Source organism: Carettochelys insculpta, chromosome 19 (genome assembly GCF_033958435.1).
Source record: "Carettochelys insculpta isolate YL-2023 chromosome 19, ASM3395843v1, whole genome shotgun sequence".
Lineage (NCBI taxonomy): Eukaryota > Metazoa > Chordata > Testudines > Carettochelyidae > Carettochelys > Carettochelys insculpta.
The window spans coordinates 20,034,085-20,058,560 of record NC_134155.1 but is presented as its reverse complement, the minus strand read 5'-3'; the positions used below and the strand labels follow the sequence as shown (position 1 = coordinate 20,058,560).

The 24,476-nt window shown below is 42.3% G+C and overlaps 2 protein-coding genes across 4 annotated transcripts in view; one reads left to right on the top strand and one right to left on the bottom strand.

Moving 5' to 3' along the window:
- The window catches only part of CALN1 (calneuron 1), a 223,618-nt gene extending 217,292 nt beyond the window's left edge, over positions 1 to 6,326 (top strand). The window contains exon 6 of the mRNA XM_075013721.1: positions 5,771 to 6,326. Coding sequence (XP_074869822.1) covers positions 5,771 to 5,898 — 128 coding nt within the window. The 3' untranslated portion in view covers positions 5,899 to 6,326. The remainder of the gene's footprint in view (positions 1 to 5,770) is intronic.
- Positions 1 to 24,476, bottom strand: part of GALNT17 (polypeptide N-acetylgalactosaminyltransferase 17) — a 500,944-nt gene that overhangs the window by 78,558 nt on the left and 397,910 nt on the right. Inside the window, exon 11 of one of the 3 annotated variants that reach the window (XR_012648116.1) lies at positions 23,821 to 23,891. The exons of the other annotated variants lie outside the window; for them this stretch is intronic. The gene's annotated coding sequence lies outside the window, so the exon portion shown is untranslated. The remainder of the gene's footprint in view (positions 1 to 23,820; positions 23,892 to 24,476) is intronic. 3 annotated transcript variants of the gene reach the window in all.

The following is a 24,476-nucleotide window of genomic DNA, read 5'->3' as shown; positions in this document are numbered from 1 at the left end:
GTGCATAACTCATCACCTTTGCTGTGCTTGCTCCCTGCTGAGCCCACTGGGACCAGCCCCTTGTCCTGGTTATCATATGTGAAAAAATTCCCCATTCATTGAGCTGCTACACCTGCCAATAATCCCCTCCCCCTTAAGTGCAGCCTGCATTGATGACATGGCAATCTTGCTTCCTGTTTGTAGATCAAGCCCATACTGCTTTGAGTAGACCATCCACTTGTCATTCCACCTGCCACATGCCAGTGAGATTCCTGATCCTGGCCAATCTGAGAAGAAAACTCACACGTGATTACTCTGCTTATTGCCAAAAAGCACCTGCCCACAGTTGAGATTTGAGGCAAAGTGTTACAAGCAGGGGAGATGAGGCTGGAGAATAAAATGACAAGGTTTTGGTAAAATTCCACTCTAAAAGCCTAGAAGATGATCCCGAGTATTATTGATAAAGGGTTTCACGGGTGTGGGAGGCTTACGAACAAAGAGGAAAACACAAGCTACAGCCATGCGAGTACACAGAAAATGCTCTGCTGTAAAATGCTGACTCTCCAAAAAAACCCACCTCTCTCTTATTGGGTTGCTCCACTGAAGGTTGGAAGTAGAGCTTGGCTAGCTATGACTTCTATTAGCTGAAGCTGTCCTGGCTCTAGCTAGCATCCTGTGCCATGCACATAGATCTTCACAGTAGCAATCTCTTCTCAGACCAGTGATCACCTTTCCCACTGCATTAAAGGCAAAACCAAAGTATTTTTAATACAGCTGCAGAGAGCTGGATGCTGGGAAGCCAATGCCCCTAAGGGTGTGACGCTCTAGGACCACTGCATTGGTCTATTTCACTCAAATCAAATACCATGTGGTGGTATTTATAGATGCACCTTTCTCCAAGCAAAAGTCATCTGCCTATAGCCATCTACCAATGGACTGTGGTTACTACAGCCTCATTCAAAACCCTTGCTCCAGCTGTAGATGCCATCTGTTTGGACAACTGTACCTTGATGTGGAGGTTATGCTGCTTTCACAAGTAGACAGGTCAGGGCTGGAGGAAGATTATATTCCAATTGGTTGTCTTGGAGAGCAAATTTTTTCAAGATGGATGCTTTCCTTTTGGTGGGCAGGGTGGGAATTCAAACCATGAGCACTGAGGAGTTGGCCATAAGGAAAACAGGGACTGCCAGGTTCCTCCTCCCAGGTGAATTCAGGCTCTGGCCCATACCAGATGAAGCATTTGAGTGCACACAGTTCTATTTACTCAGACACCTCAAGATCCAGTCCCTTGTGATTGGTGAAAGGACTCGTATGAATCATGCACAAAAACTATGTTGTTCTTCCTTCCCCCCTTCCGCTGCCACCAGCACCATGTACAGTACGCAGTGCAGAATAAGACTGGCAGGAACAATTTAGGCCCATAGTGAATCACCAATGATTTACTCTTTGGAGATGGAAATGGAAGATATGTTTGTGTGCTAATAAGTTCAAATCAAAGATGCGTAAGTTCCCGCTACTCGTGTATGCCATAAAATGCTCCATAGATTTTAAGCATTTTTGCAAAGTTATTGGTGAACCAATTGTTTCACTTGCCACTGCTGTAGAAGACACACAATCCTGTTAAATAGTATCAGAGGGGTAGCTGAGTTAGTCTGTATCTTCAGAAGCAACAAGAAGTCCAGTGGCACCTTGTAGACTAACAGATGTTTTGGACGAAGTGGGTCTTTGCCCATGAAAATGTGTGCTCCAAATATTTGTTAGTCTATAAAGTGCCACAGGACTTCTTGTTACTCTTGTTGAATATCTCCCTTTCTAAAGAGAAATGGATGAGGTGAGAGCATGCTAGGATGCACAGGCTTTCTTATTTGTGACCATCCAACTACTGCCTCATTTTACTAGTAAGAAGCATGAAATAGAAGACTATGATTTACTGAACTAGGGCCTGAAACAGGTCATGTGCAAGACAAGAGACGAAGCCAGACAGGAAAAATATCAGAGACTACTCACTATCTTAGGTATGATTCTGATCTAAGTTTTTTTTTCCATGTAACTTCAATGGGTTTGTTTCTGAAATATACCGTGGTAAGCAATATTAGACTCACGTGCCTCCATTTGTAACTATTATACACGGAGTGTAGATGTGGATTACTAAGTATAGCATTTCCAATGCCATTATCACGAGATGCACAGTTAAATCTCCTCTGGTGATGATGTCATTCAGTCTGATTCTACAGTCATTCCTCAAAACAGACCTCCCACTGTCTTCACAAAACGTATGACCGTGCTAGAGAGCGTATGCATTTTGCACTGTGCATTCAACAAACTCCCAGAGGGGTTGTGGTTTATTTGTCACTCACAAATTTTCATAAAGACTTTAAGGCTACGTCTACACTAGCCAAAAACTTCGAAATGGCCATGCAAATGGCCATTTTGAAGTTTACTAATGACACGCTGAAATACATATTCAGTGCCTCATGAGCATGTGGGCGGCCGCGGCACTTCGAAATTGACGCCGCTCGTCCAGATGGGGCTCCTTGTGGAAAGGACCCCAGCTACTTCTAAGTCCCCTTATTCCTATGAGCAGATAGGAATAAGGAGACTTCGAAGTAGCCGGGGTCCTTTCGAAAAAGAGCCCTGTCTGGACGAGCCGTGCGGCAGCGAGCCGCATCAATTTCGAAGTGCCGCAGCCGCCTGCATGCTAATGAGGCACTGAATATGTATTTCAGCGCTTCATTAGTAAACTTCGAAATGGCCATTTTGAAGTTTTTGGCAAGTGTAGACATGGCCTAAGTGAGGCTCCTTTCTTTCTCATCTGTTAAAATTAACTGGGAAAACTTTCCTCCTTGAGAGATACTTTTTGTACTACATTGCTGCTGAGATCTTCCCTAAACAGGGCTGTTAATGGGATTCTAGACTTGATTCAAACATCCAGGGTTGTTTTCGAATATCTCCACCATCATTCAGTCTAACCTAAAGGCACAAAAGGCAACTTTCATTCAGTCAGCAGGAGCTAGACACCTAGCTGCTGTGAGTGTCCTGGGACCAAGTATCCAACTTCAAAATGGGACAGACAGAAGCATGCTTATGTATACTTAGAAAAAAGTTGACATCCAAACATCCCCATAGAGTAAGAGAAAGCAGGACCCTGTCTATGGCTGTGTCTTCACTACCCGGAAGATCAACCCATTCAGGGTCAATCTCCTGGAGTTCAATTTCTCGTGTCTAGTGGGGATGTGCAAAATCAAACTATCAGGGTTCAATTCCAGCTGTGCATTAGCCGGAGCTGGAATTGCATATCTACAATCGACTCTAAAGTCTAGTGTAGACCTGGCCTACAATTTAAAGCACATAGGGTATGTCTACATGGCAAACAGACATGTAATTGATCCATGCCAGCTGACTGAGGCTGCAGAGCTGTGCCATTGCTGTGCAGATTTCTGGGGTTGCCAGGCTGTGCAGCACTGAAACAGCCCCTCCATCCAATCCCTGTGAGCTTGAGTCAGCTGGCGCAGGTCAGTCGCAGGTTTTTCTTCGCTGGGTAGGTGTACCCATATATCGCACCAGTTCCCTTTTTTTAATATGAGCCACGTCAAAACCAAAGCACGTTCTTAGCATTTATAGAAACAGTATAACTCCACCCTTTAGGCAAATAATTATCATCCTTTTATAGAGGAGTTAAACCAGGCCTGAGAAGCTAAAGTCCACATTAAAAAAGGATGCCTCTAACTTTGGGGCACCATTGATCTCAACTGGCTATTTTCCCACAGGCCAGGAGCACCTGCAGCTCCAAAGGAAATCAGCAGACAGTGCCACAGCTCTGCTTCAGCACTTCAGAGATGTGTCCATGCTCTTGGAAACTGGAGACCACTGTGTAAAAGTGTCTGCCCAATGCCCAGGGCCTCCTAGTGAGTCTGTGTTAGCAGAGGTAGAAAAACGCAGGTGTTCTGCCCTAACTTCCCTCTGATTTCTCTCTTCCTTGCCACCTTGCCACATGAGAAAGCAGCATTGTCACAAAAGTGTGATGCAGGCCCCAGGGATGAGTTCTCCAGGACGCAGGCTCCACAAACTCTGACTGTGTCACTGGCAATAGTGTATGCACCTCTTGAGCAGGAGCAGTTTTAGATCAATGAATTTTTGCACTTTGTGCTTTCTTCAGAGCAAACTTTCAGAAGCAGAGGAAAAACAAAACAAAACTTGTCTTATATCTTAACTCAGCACTTGCCAAATGTTAATCATTATGTTAACACTGTAAGACAGGCAATAGTACCTATTCTAAATAGGAGATGACCGAAACTTTGAGAGGTAAATTGGCTTGTGCAAGGTCACAGTGTGATGAGCTAGTGGTAGAAGATGTTTTTTTAAACAATCCATAACTCCTGATATCCAATATTGCACTTTGAATAGTAGAGGATGTTCCCCCCTCTCCCCCGCCACCTCTGCTTTTCTACAGGATATTTATAGATGTTTGCCCAATGGTCCATAAATCTGCTACTAAAAGCCATTCAGAAGTGGGTCTGTCCCACAAAAGCTCAGCACCTAATAAATTATTTTTTTAGTCTTTAAAGTGCTGCTTGACTGCTTTTTTGTTTTCATAGCATATAGACTAGCACAGCTTTCTCTCGGTTACCATTTCTAGAAGGTACACTGAAAACTTTGATCGCACTGTCAGGGTGTGACTACAGATCATAGTTAGCCATAGAAATTGGCCACCATATTTGGAGAGAGGTGTCTGATGAGATCGCATCTGGAATTCTCTGTTCAGTGCTCAGCACCTCAGTACTGAAAAGGAATAGACTCGTGGTTCCCAATCTTTTCACTAGCGCAATCAGCTCCATTCACAGACCTCCATCAAAGACAATTCTATGGTCATTTTTATTTATCTTTTTTTTTTCACGGACCCCCCCCGCCCCACCGCAAGACTCTCATTGAGAATTGCCAGTGTACACAAATTGGAAGGAAGACCAACACAAATGATTACGTAAAGGGCTGAGGAGATTTACTCTTTCCTTGTGAAAGAACTGAACAGACATAACTCAGTTACACAGAAGTAAATTTAAACCTTTTTAATACTTGTAAACAGTGTTTCAGGGCCCAGAGGTGAAAGGCATAGCTTAGGGTGATAGAAATGATTTTTAAGTAGGTGCAGTGGGTTGAAATCGTTAGTGGAGTGAATATGATGAGATTTGATTGATTTACAAGACAAAACACTAGAAAAATATACTGCAACAGAGCAAACCCAGCATTGGCAGAGAAATGGACTAGGTGCCATAATAAATATTTGTCATCAATCTGGAATCAAAAATGAACTTTCCAGTGCTGCTCTGGGGACTCTGCGGGAAATAAACTGTGATCTGGGGTCCATAAGAGAACTTGAATTTAGCATGTGCTAGAATTGGACTACAATTGGCTTGGTCTCCCTTTGAAGTGCACAGTAAAGATATTAAAATTATTGATATGGACATGTTGGGGGATGGGGGTGGAACTCTTTATAGAAATACAACTTTTTCTTAATCAGCAGTCAGATAATTTAGGTTGGTCTAGTCTGTGCCTTTGAGAGTCCCACAGAGGCTTAGCCATTCAAATGTCAGACTAGTTAAAAAGATGACATTTTAGTCGGGGTGGGGAGGGGCAGCAATTCTGTTGATATTGATGTTGTGCAAAGGGGGCTACTGTTGCAAGAGCTGTTCAATGCTTATTATGATACAAAGAAAAACTGGCATCAGACTAAATATTTCCAGTTGTGTGAGTGTCTCCTCTTTTATTTTCTCTATTTTTTTCCCTTCCACTTTAGTTCATTCCCAGAAACAGAACAGACAGACCTGTGTACGGAAGAGCCTTATATGTGCATTTGCCATGGCCTTTATTATAAGTGTGATGTTGATCGCAGCCAATCAGATCCTCCGGAGCGGCATGGAATAGCCTTTCACCATAACACTGTGAACCAAACTAACCATGCATGCGCATGCCAACGGGTGAGCTTTTTCCTCACTCAACTTTGAAAAGGGAAATAAAGAGGCAGGCGGATACAGAATCAGTCAACATGGGACCCGAGGCCAGCAGTGTACTATGTCATGTGAATCAACCACATTCTCTTGGCAGGGACATAAAAGGGCTGTCTTAATGCTTTAATGGTTTTGTTTTCTAATGCAATAAAAATGCAGGAGTCCTGAAGTATTGCTTCAGAATGGCGGTGGTAACCTGAAGGAGGACTCCCTTTCTTCATCCAGAGTTCTATTTTGTGATTCTGAAGAAGCACAGCCTCATGAGCCTTTTTGTGGGGGCTGTCTTTTAACTTAGGGGACAAAAGACTATTTCCGGTAGCTTTCCAGTGGTCCTGCCTTCCCAGGAAGTCGATCATAACATAGCATAACCACAGGCAAATCCAGTTTGATTTTCTTCACCTACTTTGCTGTTGCTTCTCCTTATGACCACACCCTCGAGTCCATGACATTGGAGGAGAGCGAGAGAGTCCTTGTATAGTGTTTTCAAATTTTAAAGAAGAGAATTTGCTAGTATTGTGCAATTTCTATTTTTTTTAAACCCACCTTTGACACGAGATTGTGGGGAAGCACTCTGAGCAACGTTTTCTGTTTCTGTCAGGACTTTTAGAAAAAAGCTTGCTTTAGCACACGGGCATTTTAAAAAAAAGTCTGTGCACAGTCTTCCTACTGAGTCTGCAACCAGCGCTATCGATGTGCATCAAGCGTCGCTCATTTTCATTGAACTTGCTTTTGCCTGTGCTCTAAATGGGTCTTGCAAAAGCTTGTCAGACACCAAACTCACAGGAGAACTTTTCCAAGAAATACAATATTTTTTGAGCCCTGGCTCCAACTACATGCTATGTTATGGAAATGAGGTGTCAGAAGTCTGTATGCCAGGCACCTTCTGTTAAAAAAAATAGTCGCTTACACCTTTGACTTTTGGTGTTGTCGGGTTTTGATCATTCAACTGTTCTGTCTGTGATCAAGGGCAGTTTTCCCCTTAGTGCATAGGCTCATGAGAGAGAAGACTGAAAAGCAGAACGCAACCAGCAGTGGAAGAGATCAAACTAGAAAATACTGCCATATGTTACCTACCATGTCAAACACTCAGATCCTGAGAGTTACTCATTTTTCCTGGAAGAGATTTGCACGGGTGGCACAAACAAGATCAGGGAGTTATGTAGCTAAAAGGCACAACACGTACTGTGAAGCGCGCAAGGACGATGCATGCTTGATGCCAGGATCAAGTATGGAATATTTATTTTTTTAAAACAAGGCATGATCCTTGCATTTTGCTTTAAACGATTCTTGCGTCATTGGGGAAAGTGGCCTGTTTTCACCCACTGTTGTCTAAGGCAGTGTTTCTTAAACTTTTTGAGACCACAGAACACCAAACAATATTTTTTATGCAGAATACCTATGAAAATAATACTTTGTTGTCAGACCAAAACAAAAAAACAGCCACATCTACAGCAGAAACTAAATGAAGTAATTGAATCACATCTCATAGCAATGAAGTAGTAACACTGTATTTGGTTTATTAACAGAAATTATATACCATCCATGTATTTGTCCAAATGCTCATGGCACGCTTGCGAGTTGTTCATGGAACACTAGTCTGTTGTGGAACACAGTTTAAGAAACACTGGTCTAAGGGATAGTCTGTATCTCGGGAGGAGAGAAGGCACAGGGTGTGTTTCTTTGTGTACCTGAGTGTAGGGATACAGCCATATGAGCTGCAGGAGTCTAGGGCTGGCAGCTACCTTGGATGCCTCCAAGAGGGTTGAAAGCATCACTGTGAAAATGGGGCCAGGGAGCTTATGCTTCACTTTTTCAAAGGGAGCTTTGTCTTCCACATGCACTTCCCCAGAATCACGAGTGGCGCTTTGGATGTGCCAGCTAGATTCACTGCAGAAAGGCCCATTGCCCCATGCCTTCTCTCTCCCCTACAATACAGCCAGCATTGGACACCCACATCTGTCCCAAAAATAATGTCATGTCTTTTTCTTTCGGTATCAAATTGGTCCGTGACATGAGGCATATTTTTAATAGGCCTGATTAAGAGAAAAGAATGGTTCCGATTGTGATCACTTCTTATTCTCTTTTTCTTCCCTCTCTTGACTCATCTAAAGACACTTTAGCCATTCACAACTCATGAGAGGTACTAAACACATCCACCCATCCTGGATTTTTACCCCACTAAGGCTTAATTCCACAATCTTTTGATCCATCTGCTCCCTGTTTCTGACCAAGGCATCTTTCTTTTCCAAAACCAACCATGTAATTTTTCTGCTTAGCTTTGAGGTCATTGCTTGCTTAGTCGCACCCTGTCCCCTAGCCCACGCACACACAAACACATTTCTTCATATCTGTCTCGCTGTGACCAGAACATGACCAATGGTAGAATATTCTCTGAGAATTGTGCCATCTCCCACAAGGGGGGGATTCACAGATGTTATAGGAGAGGAGCTGACTTCAAAACAAAACCAAATCCTGGGAGTGCTCTAAACAGACATCTCGTCCCCAGAGAACAGAGACCATTAAATGCATTCTGCGAGGGACCTTGCCGGTCTAGCTGACTAATGAGCATTGAGATCTTGATGCTGTAAATGTGGATGACATTTTCATGGCTCAAAGGCAGAATGAAGGTGACATCACCAGGACACAGCATAACGATGATGTTTATTAACAAAGTGCAGTTATTGCATGAAGGCCTCACACTCCTTAATGTTCCCAGTTGCATGGTTGATGGGGCAAACTGGTGCCTTTTGAAAGCTGGACGCCAACATGCCACTACATGGAGAGCAGCTGAAGCCAGATATAAGCATTCAGGTGTGGCCTGACCAGCCCCTCTCCTTCCTACCCTGGTCACTTCATGGTGACCTGGATCAGATCACTGGGGTCAAATCCAACTCTCACCCAGTGCCATCAGTGAGAGAGTTTTGCCTGAGAAAACGTGGCTCCACTTACATTAACAGATCAACACAGGTGTTGATAAGTAGTGAATGCTGTCAAAGAAGTGGGGACAAAATAGTAAATGGAGAGTCACATCATTTGGCAAATCTCAATTATTTTAAGCATTTCTATCCCCTGAAAACAATGTACAATGCTAGGATTTAAGTAGCTGTTTCTTATGTAAATTAAAACATAGGAAAGAGGGGTGTGATTTAATATGTTCAGCATACACATGAAAGTGTTACGACTATACTGTTTTTTTATTAGGTTACGGAAAAGAACTCAAAGCTATGTTCCCATTATTGCTCAGTTATATGGTTTTGGATTTCTCTTATTCTGCATACTCCTTAATGTATACACAGGCGTTAGACTTGTGACTATGGTTGAGTATCAGATGGTGATTTGGAAACACACAACAACCAGCTCAGGCTCGCCGATCGTGTCCTACACACACAACTTCTGCTGCATGCATCAGGGGTGGGATAAAGTCTGTCCCCCACCCGCACAGTACAGGCACACAGGCCTGCATGTTGAGTAATATTAACCACAGCATGTGGGTACGTCTTGCACATCAGTAACTCACTCTGCAATGACACAACAAGTTAAATGGGCATTTCAGTGGCTGTGCCACAGCTTTTTCTTACAGAATGCCAGTCATTATGGCAAGTGAGATACGACGTGCACAAGCAGCAGTTTCTTAAAGCACGTGCACCCCACCTTCAGTAGTGTTGGTCAACCAGTATTCAAGCCAAGACCTGAGGAGCTAAGCCTATCTTTTGGTTCATGAAACATGCCCAGATTCTGCAAATATACTTGGAGCCAAGGGCTTGTCTGTGTGGAGGGTTGCACTGGCTTATCTAATTAAAGTAAAGAGATTCATTTCACAGACTGGTGGAGAACCCTAGGGTGGACACACTTCTGTCAGTGTATGCATAGTCTTATGTTTCGTTAAACCAGTATGAGAGTATGTCCACATATTTGGACTACTTCAGTTTGCTCAAACTAGTGTAAGTCTGTGTGTAGACAAACCCTAAGTTTTATCATTGTTTGGACAGATTTATGAATTATGCTGTTTCTAAAGGGACACCTACGGCCATCTGCAGTTTGTGGTATGGGATTGCTCACGTGGATGTACTCCTTCCTATTTGAAGGACAAACTTTTTATAAACAGGACTACTGAACAACAAGAAAAAGCTTATCTGCTAACTGGAGCGACATTTGGGATTTGCCAATATTACCGTGAATATGGAATGAAGCTGGAAATTCTGGACAGTCAAGCATATAGTTCTCACAGAATGCTGGATATGAAGTGGTTGGTTTTGGAGAGGCAGTTGTTTGTATGTTTTTTGTTCACCAGCTCTATAAAGTTTTGACAAGCTGGCAGTGCATCCATGTAAGGAGGATTCTGGCTCAGTCTTAGATGACCCAAGATGAAATTTTAGGCTAATTCAGAAATATTTTTCATCTTGATACTGGTGTTCAAAAGTTTCTGAGCAACTAGTAACTTCAGTTGGAATTCCAGGCACATGGCACCTCCGAAAATGTTTTGAGGCTTTTGTAGGGGACTTATATATGGTACAGCCTGGGCTCAGCAACAAGACAACTCCTTCTGTTGCTTTAACCTTTTGCTCTGCTGCATCAGACAATCTTTAGCTGGCCTGGGAATCCTCAGGCTGAAGTAGTGGCTGAATGAAGATGAAACTAGGGAATAAATGAGCTGTCAAAAATATCATTAGCTGTGCCAATTTATATAATCATCAGCTGAGCAATTGCAACATGTTAGGCTCCCACCATGCAACTAGCAAAGGTACAAGAACACCACCATTGACTTAAACTTAAACCTTAACTGCTGCAAAAGGAGATTTTAAAGTTTGATCCAGTATTTATGCTGCCTGAGATTAAAGTTACAAAATGCTACCATGCAGCATAACCAGGAACCTCTGCTGCCAGTTTGATATTCACACCATTGTTACGGTTACAGCAAGATTTTCCACATAAGAATGGTTGCAGCAAATTTAGGTATGAATTCAATTACCAGTCAGGAGATAAGTGACTTTTCGAAGATGTGTCGGAGCAAAATGCTTATTAACTGTTATAGAGTCATCTTGTTATGAAAATGAGCCACTGGTGTCTGGCTTTTCTTTTTACTTCACTGTAGCTACACAATCCAAGGGTCAAAGAAAATTCCAGTCCATAACCCCAACACACACTGAAAGTTTTACATTTCTGAGGATAAGTTATCTAGGCCAATGCTTCTCAACCCCCCTTTTTTTTTAATAAACCCCCCCCTTTTAAAAAAAAATTGTAAGTAACCCCAGATGCCGCTTGCATACCTGTAAGGATACACATCCCATACATTGAGAAACATGGTCCTCAGGTAATCGGAGGTCTTGAAACAAGTGCCATTCAACCTTTCCAGATTACTGTGCCCTCTCCAGGAGTCACATTTGTTTTATATACCACCAAGTTACACCTCACTTAAAAAATACTTACTTAGAAAAACGTGTAAAAAATTTCACAGAAGACCAGTACTGAAAACTTGCTGCCTTTCTACCTTATCAAATAAATGAATTGGAATAGCAATATTGTACTTACGCTTCAGTGTAAGGGGTACGAAGCAGCAGAAACAAGTCACTGGCTAAATGAACTTTTAGATTGTACTGACTTTACTAGTGTTTTCATGTAGCCCGTTGTAAAACTGGGCAAATATCTAGATAAATTGATATACCCACTGGAAGACCTCAGTGCACCCCGCAAAGATACACGTACCCCTGGTTGAGAAACATTAGGCTCTAGGCTAATGCAGAGAGTGCAGCACCACAAATTATAGCCCCAGCAAGAAAACTGAGAATTATGTCAGAACCTGTTAAATAGCTCTGTTCTCTAAAGTTCCCTCCATGACCTTGCTATCTAGCCTACCTTATCAGCCCTGCACCCCAGAAAAGCTCTGCAAGACCCTCCAATTGCTCCGTGTGTGTGTGTGAGAGAGAGAGAGAGAGAGAGATGATGCGAACTCATGGGGGGGGGAAACACCGCAACCCCAGGCGTTTACATAAACTTTAGGAAGATGAATGACATCTCGAAATCATCAGTTCACAGCTACATTATTGATCTGGATGAATGCAGAGAGCCCAGCACCAAGCCTAAAGGTCAGTAAGTGTTACATTTAAGCATAGGAAGATTCTGTCCCCCACTACAATGTGATGTGAGTTTCTGGCTTCCAATGACGAATTCAATGATCCCCTCTCCACAGTTCCAATACTAATTCTAATGAAATTCCATTTTGAAGTGCTCACAGAATACAAGGAGCCTTATGCCATTCCCTCTCCATTCAAGATTTGCTGCTCAACTGCAACTTTTAGGCACGTGCAGATAGAGCTGTCAAACACAGATGTCCCTCAGAAGCAAACAATTAACAGTCCCAATTCCAAGTAAGAGCTGCTACAGAAGAAATGGTATTTTGGGATTTAAGGTTAAGAAGACTGAAAGCTCTTATGTCTGGTGGCAACGAGCCTAAAAATCACAAATTCTTTTAAAAAAATTGTCATAATCATAACTAATTCTTGAATCTGACCAAGTGTCTCTCTCTCTCTCTAAATATAAAATTCATGCTCAAATACAGGAATAAGAAGTCTTATTTTGCTAAGCTATGCCTTATATAATAAACTATATAACTGAGGTCAGGAAATCTAATTGCAAAGTTGTCAGAATAAAGCCCATTAGATTCCTAGAAACTAAGAATTTAATACAGAACACTCACTTTTATCTCTCTGTTTCGGCCACCGCTTTCACAAGGACCATTGCTGATTCTCTTTTAACTTAATGAGTCAATGGGAACACTCACATTTCTGCCAAATTTCCTATAAATCTCAGGACTATTCAGCACCTCTGAACATCCCAATTTAAGTCTGTAAATTCTAATGGATTGTCATGTCAAAGGAAGTGGGGCAAGTTAAGTATTCAGTGAAAATCCATGAGATCTTTGCTTGAGGTTGAACAGAATTCCCTTTTATAGGAAAGTAACACTTGCGATTGAGGGGCATGCCAGGAGAGAACATGTGAAGCATTGGATGGCTCAGAAGAAATGATCACCACTCCAAAAAGAGATTAGAAACACCCAGGTCCTTCAAAAAAGCTGCAGCAGCAACAGCAAATTAGAAATCATTTTATTATCTCCACATTCTTTTTTCCTGCATGAGCAGAGCCAGTCAGAAAATTTTCGAACCATCAAAACTGCCATTGTTGAAATGTTTCAGGAAGATGCATAGATTCTTGAGCACATTTTCAATACAGAGTGGACACAAGTGTGCAACCTGACCTTTTCAAGCTGAGAACAGACATTGCAACAATTCTGTTTCACCAAGAAACTTCGAAAACATTTTAGGTTAGTTCTAATGCAGAACAAAAAGCAGCTTTAGAAGCCTTGACATTTTTACAAGCTGACAGTGTTTTGTGTCCAATGGTATTCAAGAGTGATTATTAACAGGAAGGTAAAGAGAAATCTGTCTGCTTTGTTATCGTCACACATAGCCAACCCTCTTCTATCGCTTCTTTTAACCTGCATTCAGATTTCTTACCTCTGCTAGGCCGGTGTCTAAACCAGCAAACCCTTCCTCACAAAACTCCTGTGACTTAATCTTTGAACTTGCAAACAGCTTCACTTCACTGCTGTGAATAGCTGCATTGATATCAAAATTCAGCATGCCCATGTTTGCAGAACTGGAGAGAATGAGATCAGAATCCACACCCTCATCCTGCACGTCTGTTTTGCTCTTAACTGTAAACCAAGAGCTTCTATTTTCCTATTCTTCCAAACTCAAACAGTATTAGCATTCCTGCTCTCCTATTCTAGACACGCCAAACTCATCCTGCTTTCTTCAGTAACGCCTCTTCTCTCCAGTCCCATCAACTACAGTAAATGTTTGGGGTCTGAGTCTTCTCTCACATATACTAAGGAAATCAGGAGTAACTTCATTGAAGTCCATTGGCTTTAAACTGGAGTGAGATCAGAATCCGGCATAGCATGCTACTCTGCAGTGCATTGTAGGACCCAACTAATTGATGCCTACTGGCTCAGCCATAAGAAATCCAACATTACACATTTAATTTATATACCTCAACTGTGCATCCATCATCATTTCTGCTCCATTTCTCATTCAGGGTTAAAAAATCAATCATTTTTACTGATTACCTGAAGACATGACATTTTAATTAAGAACAATCACCAACCACAGAGTCAAAAGCATAATGGATAAAATAAATTAAAAAAAAAACTTTGTACAAACTAATGTAAATATTAATATAAATGACCTTGGCATGCATCCAAAATAAAGTCTATGTTATTACAATGTTATCTGAGTGTATAAAGTATATAAAGGAAAACAGATTGCCATAATGTACTGTCTGTTTCCTCTAACCAAACACCACTGTAAATATATAATCTGTATAAAAAGATTTTAATTTTACCATTATTTATGCAATAGAAATAAAGTTTTCTTTTCTTTTGATGAGGGATGAAATTTCTTTTTTGTTCTCATTTAGAGGCAGAGGCTAGTCATTCATGCCCAAGAACAACAAAGCAGGCTGGATTTGCATAACATATAAGAAATGAGACCCTTTATTTCTTCCGCCGCGTACACCAGATTCAAAAAGATTGGTTCCAAAGCGAAAAACAAAATTTACATATTATAAAGCTTGTTATTACAAAAAGTGCCTGTGGCTGAATACAGGCACTGACAGTTTGATGCTAGGATGGAGATAAGTATGCAGTGTTACAGAGTGATTAGTAGTGTACTCTTAAGAGGTGGCTCAGTTCCCTTTGTAAAGGGCAGAACTAACTCCACAGCTGTTGAGTGGTGCATGCCAATCGGCAACGAGGCCCATGGCCTTGATTTCTCCACTAATGGCCTCATCTGACACATACCAAAACCAGTGGAATGCCTACCACTGAATTCACTGGACAGCCTGCTCAGCTCGGTCCTGTATAGGAACGCTAGACTGAGACGTTAGCTGAGACCAGTGGGTCCCTCTCATTTTATTTCTGTACATTTGTGGAAAAAATGTTGTTATTCGCAGTAAGGTAGGAACAGAGGTGCACCATTATAGAAACACACTGCTGGTTGTGCGCAGCTGTGGGCATTCTGGCAATCAGCTGGGCAGCACCTGAATCTCTCCTGGGCAGCAACTCAAGCACTCAGCTTAGCAGGAACATTGTGGGAGACCTCAGTTTGCTTCCTGACTTTGCTGCTACATAGGCTCCAGTACTGTAAGACACTCCTAGGAAAGGCCAGGAAAACCCCCTGTATATTCTTGAGGTGTCCCTTTCACTCCAGCAAAATGCTGAGCAACCATTGAGCAATGTCTAGGAATGGAGCTTTGGTGTCTGAAGTCACCTACCTTCAGTTTTACAGCTAACTTTTCTTCTACCGCTCAACTCGCATCTAAAAATGTGCTTTGAGCTCTTTGGGGGCTAATATTAAACACTTCTAATAACGACCTTCATCCAGCAAGGGTGTCCCTGAAGCCAGAGTTATTTTGTTCAAGCTCCAAGTGAACTCTCTGACCTGGCTTTGACAAAAAGTCTGAAGTGAGATTACAGCCATGTGGAGTGGCGCCCGTGTATGATTTATGGTGTGGGGGGGTCAAGCTTAGAGTTGTACACGTTTGTTGAAGTTGCTCACCCAATGCCTTCTGACAATTTTTTTTGTTTCACTGGTTGCCACAGCTAGTTTGCCCCCAACAATTGACCCATGAAAGCTTTATCTATAGCCGGCCTAGTGCTGTTATTCAAGGACAAGCGTGTAGTGAAAAAAAAAAATTTTTGTTCCTTTTTTAAAATTCACAGAAATGGCAACTTTTTTTGTTTGCCAATCAGTTATGAAACACAGCAGTTCGCTGGCTCTGGCTCATTGGTTCACATATTCCTTACACAAATATGTGGACAAAAGTCCGGTGTTTCACATGATGTGCCTGAATCGCAGAAGGGTCATTAATTTTAACCATAAAGGGCTGTAAATAATGAATTGTGGATGGCTAACGATTCACTCATCCCTTACCATTGAACTATGATTTGGGAACACTACAAAACTAGCCAATATGAGAGAGAGAGAGAGAGAGAGAGAGAGTCACTCTCTCTCTCTGCCCAGGCCCCTTCTCTTCCTCCAGCTTTGTGACCTCTCTAGCAGTTATATGCCAATTTTAATCCAGATGCAGTTTTTTTTGTTTTTTGTTTTCTTTAAAAAGAGTAGTTAATATTCAGAAATGTTTCTTTCATGTATTAAGTGCAGTTTCAGTTCCATTTTAAACTGGCACATTAATTGTTTCGTACTGTTGATAAGATTTTTAATTAAGAATGGTTTTGATTTATCTGCCAGATCTTACTCTGTTTATTCGTCCACCCACAGACATTATTAAAACAATTGTAATTTTCTAAGAACGTAATTACAGGAGATGTTGAGCACAGTTCCTATAAATTACTGTTTCTAAACAGCTTTTGTTAGTCTGCTTATTTTCACTTGCTCAGAACACGTTGAAGTATTTCCCCTTTGGACTGGAAGTTTCCACATTTTGCCAAGTGTGATTTTTTTTTTGGTGTGGGCAGGAAGCTGACCCAATTCCATCCAGATAGTTAATATTAGTGTGTGTGTGTGTGTGTGGTGGCGGGGGATATACAATCAGTTGTTTAAAGAAGCTACAATTTCCATCTTCTTTACTGGGCATGGTTGGGACCTGACAGGTCCTGAAGGAGCAAAGTTGCTGGACCATTGGGGCGGGGGGGGGCGGGAGGCTAGGGGTTTTGCTGTGGCCGAACCTCCAGCTTCCCTCCCCTGGCATTCCAGCTCCTGCCTGGTTCCACAGGAGTCCAGCCCTGCCCCTGGCTGACATGGGGGCAGCCAGGGGACTCTGGCTTTGCTCCCTGGCCCTGCAGGGCAGGAGGGGGCTCCTGCACTGGCCACAGCCCAGACCAAGGATGTTCCTGGATGAGCAAACTAGATTTGAGAGGTACAACCTATATAACTAAAAGTTTGAAATCTGGAATTAAAAAGGCAACTTCTAAGGGATCTGCTCCTGGGTTTGTTTGCCATTTAAACTGAACAGTTGATAGATCAATCTATTTGTGACACACCGACCTATTTGTGTTTCTATTGCTGGTGCACTTCCACACATGCCTTGGTGCACATAACAAAATTTATTCTGCCCAGTGACAGAAAAAAAAATGGAAGGAACACTGATTGCACAATTAATAACCTCTGCATCTAACTTGCTGACGTGCTCTGGTAAAACAATTATTCATAGTCCAATGAAGATGCTACAGTATCTCACTAAGTGCACAGGCTAAGAAAGGTTGGCAAATTTAAGCTGTCAGCTACCTGCAGCACATATTATTTGCTTTTTTAAAATCCAGAAGCTGGTTAATAAAATGGGCGCGTTACAGATTAACAAACAGTTAATTGGAAAAAAAAATCTTTAGTAGCCCAAATATTTACAAAATATTGTGCAGCCTTAAAAAAACAAACCAACATGTATTTTGTAATTATATGGCTGGCACCTGCTACTGCCAAACAGCCTGCAGATAGTAACCTCATCTCCAAGTTATCAAGCCTGGCTCTGGCTCTGTAGCAGGGCAGGTCACGTAAACACTGCCTCAGAAATGTAATCCTTGAAAAATTCCTAAGGCCTAGTCTAATTGAGATTTCACACCACGGGCAAAAATCCTACAGATTACTGTCCGAGGTGGGGCATGCAGAAATAAACTATACATTATCCTACATGAAACTAGGTCCTTAATACTGCGAACAAGGCACGCCAGGTGAGTCTAAAAAAGCTTGTGCCCATTGTATGCACTATGTCCAGCTCCAGCCTACTAAAGTATTTTTACAGTCAGGCTGCAAAATTTTTTGAAAACAAGGATTTATAATGGCAATGCTGAGAGACCCTTATCTATAGCGGTACAAACTGTACTACTATAATAAGGGTAATCACTGCACATTACGTGGAAAGGCTCTCAAGTGATTGCTGTTTGCAGAGGCTGATTAAATATAAATTAAACGCATCTGCATGCTCAGCAAGAGATGTGAATGGCATAGCAACGGTGCCAGCACCATGCAGTACTGCTGAATGTTGGTGAAGCTCATGGAACTGGCCTGGCATTTCAGGACAGAGGGCAGCTGTTGCAGGAACGCGGGAGTGATGTTAGCAGCTAGGGCACATATACACAGATACGGTTTTTAGAGGGCATATGCACAAATGATTTGTTTCTAATTAGTCCCATATTGTTCATGGTGGTAAGATGGTAACATTTTTGTATTGCCTCTGCTGCATCACCATCTACTTTTGCTTGCTTCATGTATTTGTGATGCCCCAAGTCTTGCACTATGGATTCAGATCAAAGCATTGGTACACCCTGGCCATAAGGCAAACAGCTTGACAATTACTGCTCAGAGACCCAAAAACTATAGTTTCCTAGATGTGCGTTCCCAAATGGTCTAGCCACATTTAGGAACCAAGCAGCACTCACTCACAGTTTTTTGAGCTGGATGAAAAATAGCCATTTCCAAGGCTAGAGCACCATTTAGTAAGAGAATGGTGATGACACAATCCGTAATGGGGACAGTTGCAGGGAAGCAGCAGTCTCCTTCAGCAGAACGATTAGTAACAAAGCTTTCTTGCCAAGCCGGTTAATTCTGACAGCAACAGCTCCAAAAAGCTGAGCTCCTACATCAAAGGCTCGCGAGACACTAAGCCCAAATATTTTAACGGCTATAAGTTGATGTCCGTGACCCTGACATTTACAAATTCAATACACCAGTTGGGCCCAACGAGTGCTGCCCCCAACCTACCACCCCTCAACTCATTCCTAGACCTCCTCAAGGCTAGTTCTAGCCACTACATATATGTCAGTAAATGAAAATGGAATGCACAACATTGCTTTTTGGCCAGCTATTAATTATTGGAAACTATTTAATTTAAATATTATAATTGCCTGTACTTTTGCAATTTATTTAAAGTTCAGTGTCTATGCTAGTTTTATTTATTTTTATTAATTTTTTTCGCTGACCTCCCCCCACCCCTGGCACCTCACCCCCCCCACCCCAGGTTGGGAAACACTGCTTTGCATTAACGGGGCAGACATAATAAAAAGCACCAGGAGATAGGCTACATTTGGGAGAGTCTCACCCAACGACAGTCTATATGTAATCATTGTCCTTGGCAACACCATACCGCAAAAATGCGAAATAAACCGAAACATGAAACAGCACGGTTAATAATAAATGTAAATTAAATTAAAAACTGAGAACTCCCCACCCTCAGCACAGTTTGTGGAAGCTGTGCCAGAGATTGTATGCAATCCATGAGGACATACTATAGCAATTTGCTGGGTAGCAGTATAAAAATCCTAAAATAACCAGCTATTAACTGCTCAGTGTAAGTTTAGCACTTTGAAAACTAGACCAGTTCTTACAAGCCTCATAGCTTTGTTGTGAGAACTAATTCAAATGTTTAGGCATCTGAAGTGGGACGTCACTACAGAAGAACATGATGATAGGTGTATAATACTAGTCTATCATCTCAGCCTGATTCTTTTAATACATCATGGATAATAGCCATATACGATTCCATTAAGGTTTGGCCCTAATATATGTGGCAGGCCCTAGCTTAAGTGTACCCCAGTCAACAATAACAGCGAGCTAGCAGCTACCTTATGATGCATGAACTAGTCTGAGTGTCAATGTAAGTACAGATGTGCGATACAGAAGCATGATTTACATGCAATTATAGACGTGTCAGGGACCTGCATTGGCTCCGTTAGAACAAAAGCGTATCATTGCGCTAAGGGAATGAGAATGCGAGTGGAGACGAGAATGGCAAACTACTGACCCATAGAAAGGGCAACCTGCAACTGGCTGATGTGGTTGAACAAGCAATGAAAATGGACACTTGATAGCAGCAAATGCTGCCAACGCTAGAGGGTGGAGCCAATTGTGCAAGGTGCCTACATGGCTGGCGGAAAAAGGTCCAGGTCAGTGTTGCATTAGCTGGAGGAACATGGTGCAGTCTGATGCTGCGTTAGCAAGGATGAGCTAATTCAGAATTTGTGTAAGTGACTAGTCACAGAGCACAGGCCCCAGCACCAGGGACACTGGGGGGAGACGAACCAGCAAACATCACTCGAGGCAGCATGTGCACCACCGGAGCGCCAGGCTGCCCACACCCCTTAGGCTGGCCATCCAAGGATGAGTGCATATGATGCATGAATGAGCACAGGAAAATGCTGGTATTTTGGGAACTGAACCAATTTTATTGAGGCATACGTGTGGTGTAGCTCCCGCTTTGTAAGGTCCTGGTACGAGGGCTTCAGCAACCCTCATTGCCACAGAGGCAGTTTAACAAGCCTCGCTGGCTATGTCCACACTACACGATAAATTGGAATTTATGGTAGTTAGCTCGCTTGTACCACGTGACTGTCTTCACTTTAAACACCTTTAGCTCAGTTTAGGGAGCACTAATATTGATGGCATAATAGTGGCAGAACTGGGTGACGTCATGTTCTAATTTAACTGTTCAAATGAAGGCTAGTGTGGAAGTGCCATGTCTTTGAATTGCATTCATTAGCCTCCAGAGGCTGAGTGGCACTGCTGCTCTTGGCTCCCTGCCACTCTTGGGAGCTGGGGAACTGACCAGCACAGCACCTGGCTCCTTGTGCCCATGAGCCAGGCACAGCAACACTGGTCAGTTTCCCAGGTCCCCCAAGCTGTGGGGACCCAGGAGCCAGGCAGCAGGGTAAGTGCTGCCAAAACTGGGGATGCAGCAAGGGGCCGGAGGGCACAGAATGCAGGGCTGAGGGAAATGTGAGATAGGTTCCCACAATGCACTGCTGCAACGGTCAATGTTTGGCCATTCTAGTGTGGCAGCACTAACTCGGCTTTGTGGGAGGTGAGGCGACTCCAAATTTATAAAACGCAGAGTTATAAACTCCAATTTAATAAAATCAAATTTATCTGGTAGTGTAGACGTAACCTCGACATCCAAGTTTGATCTGTTCTGTGGCTGTCAAGCTAGTTACTTTGGGGTCTGCATGGGGGCAGGGAGAAGGATTTTTTTGTCTATTCCAAATCCACGCAACGTTTATAGACTGCACCCACCCACTTGCTCTAAACTCAATGGTCTGTGTGAAGAGTTTAGATGACTGAATGCCATGACTTTTTTGGCAACTATCAGAGAGGTAGCTGTGTTAGCCTGTATCTTTGAGAGCAAGATGTCCTGTGGCACCTTATAGACTAAAAGATGTAGATGGTTTTTTTGAGATTAATGGATAGACTGGAGCTGCATGTCAGTGGCTGTCTGTGGAAGCACCAGTTAAAATCTAAGCCACACACCATAAAGCATTACATTCTTATTTTGTAAGTGAAAAAAAACTCGGCATAGTCTGTCCCCACCATGGCATCACCCCAAGTGAATAAAGGCAGAGAGGACTGCAAGGTCTTACTGCTGAAGAACGCAGTAAACCTTTGCCCTGTGTCTACAAGTCCCCTTCCTTTCGAAAGGGGCATGTTAATGACCAGGTTCGAAAGATGCTAATGAGGCATTGCAAAGACTATGCAGCATCTCATTAGCATGATGGCGGATGCGGCGATTCGAAAGTGCGGCTTTTCGAATTGAGCGCAGCCTGAGGAGATGGGACCTTCCGAAATGCCACCCCCCCCCCCCCGCCCTACAGTTTTCAAAAGCCCTTCTTCCTGTCTGGTGTTAGGAAGAAGGGCCTTTGAAAACACCGGGGGAGGGGCGGGGTTCCTTTCGGAAGGTTCCGTTGCCACAGGCCGCATGCGATTTGAAAAGCCTCACTTTTGAATCGCTGCGGCCACCGTTATGCTAATGAGGTGCTGCACATTCCTTGCAGTGCCTTATTAGCATCTTTCAAACCTGCTCATTAACACGTCCCTTTTGAAAGGAAGGGGCACGTGTAGACCCCAGCTTTGGAGTGCCTGTTGGCTACAAAAGCACACCATATCTTCCTTTGCAAGCGTTCAGATTTGTAAAGCGGGGCAGATTATTAGTTTAGAACCGTGTTTCCCCAGGGGGAGTCTGTGATGTGGAAAAAAAAGGGTTCCATGAGCAAATTCCATTACAATAACATTTTATGATTTTTAAAAAATAGAAATTACTATTTACACATTTATGATTTTATTAAAAGCAATTTTCATTTGTGTTTGCCACGATAAGTGTCCCTGTGTAATACCAGCTTAGCCAGAGAATGGGGCAGATGATGTCACCTTAAAGCCCCATACTCATTTTCAGGGAGTGTGGAGCATTTTGGGGGTGGCTTATGTCAAGAATATTCAGCTTTATCAAAATGTGCAATTTGTCAGCTGTTACCCTTTGCTAGCACATCTTTGTGTGAACCTGGATTCTTGAATCACACAGAAACAAAAACAAAATTCAGAAATCGACTGAATGCTGCACCAGATATGCAAATCTAACTTTCCAGTATTAAAACAAATATAAAAAAAATTTGCCAAGAAAAGACTAAACTCCACTCTTGGCATTGAAAACTGCTAATATAATGCCTATTAGTTTTTGAGCTTTATTTTTGTACCCATTAAACATGATTTTTTTTTTGTTTTTAAATATGTGCAATTAAACCAAATGTTGCTCTTATGCCCCTGTTCTGTTGCTCAGTAGCCGTAATTACGTGTGGGCTACTTTTTCAGCTCTATATATAAGAATGTTATTAGGGGTTCCACAAAATTCTTTCGACTTTAAAAGGATTCCATGGGCACATAAAATTGGATTTAGGCGAACCCTGGCGTTACAAACTGGAAAAAAGCGAGCCGCCTGCATGCCAAATCACCGAATACAGTACAGTACTATGTTTAGCAAACAAAACCAAACCAAAATCAAAAATAAAAACTTTAAGTTAAAAAAAAAAGATCTGAGCAGGGAAGGAACCTGTTTCTCCGCTTCTTTCATTTAAACCGCGATGGCTAAAAGCAGCATTGGTCAATATTGTAAAATTTCAGAGCTGCATTAAGCTAATGTTCAGTTATAACGTTTTGAAAGAACACCCATAGTGTTTTGTTCAGTGTTATGCTCAGTCCCCATTCCCAAAGTCTCTTTTAGCTTAGTAGAACATCAAAGTTAAGGAACAACCAGAAGTGCTGTGGCACCTTACAGACTAACAGATATTTTGGAGCATAAGCTTTCGTCAGCAAAGACCCGCTTCATCAGACGCATGAGTGGGGGGTGGGGGGTGGGGGGGGGGTGTTTCAGAGGAGGATTTAAAGGGGGGGGGGGTCGCAATAAAGGGGCGGGCCAGATCTGACAAGGTCTATTCAGTCAGGGTGGAAATGGCCCATTATCGGTAGTTAATGTGGAGTAGTGAACATCAAGAGAGGAGAAAACAAGTCAGTTCAATCAGGGGGGATGTGGCCCATTGTGGAGGTATGAACATCAAGAGCAGAGAAACTGCTTTTGTAATGGGCGAACCACTCCCAGTCTCTGTTCAATCCTTGGTTGATGGAGTCAAATTTGCAAATGAATTGCAGCTCAGAGATTTTTTTCCTCCATTGAATTTTTGAAATATTTTTGTTGTATGACTGCTACTTTTAAACCTGTTACTGAATATCCAGAAAGGTTGAAGGGCTCTCCTACAAGTTTTTGTATGTTACCATTCCTGATGTCTGATTTATGTCCATTTATTCTTTTACGTAGAGACTGTCCAGTTTGGCCAATGTATATTGCAGCTGGCAAGCAACATAAATCATTTTTTGTAACGTTGACGGACGCCTTTGCATGCCTGGTGCAGAATGTGTTCATTAGACATGTCGGATGTAACACCTGCATACACATGATGCTTTGTCAATAGCAATTATAATTTGCTGCATTTAAGTTTATAATTGCAACTCACAGTGTTGGTCAGGATTTCTTCAATGTGTTTAAGAACCATCGTTAAGTTCCACAGCTCCGTTGGTCTCCACGCTGTGCATGAAGTAATATTGTAGAAAAAGGGCATTGAAAATTAAAGTGATTCATTGGTTATAACACCTCAAAAGCTTAAGAGATATTTGGTAGTCTCACAGGCTCAGAAAAGAGCAGGACAAGCCTACGTCAAAAGGTGAAAAGCTGTAAATGCAAGGGGATAAACAGAAGGCATCCATCACATTGGTAACTAAGCACTACAGTAACATTTAAATGCTAGAGAAATGGACTGGTTACTGAGTGACTGGCCTAAAGAAGAGCTTCTACTAGTCAATTGTCAGTCTGTGACGTTCTACCCACTTAATTAAAACACTTGTTAGATTATTTATTATCTTTCCTTTTGGCATTAATCAAATATGGCTGCCTTCTACCTCCAGGGGATTTAAATGAGAGAAAGATTTTGCCCACTGCAATCTTCTAATCTGCTGTTTCTCAACCAGAGGTATGGGTACTCTTGGGGGTACACCAAGGTCTTCCAAGAGATATACCACCTCATCTAAGTATTTGCCTAGTTTTACAACAGCCTACACAAAAAACACTAGTAAAGTCAGTACAATCTAAAAGTTAATTCAGACAATAACTTGT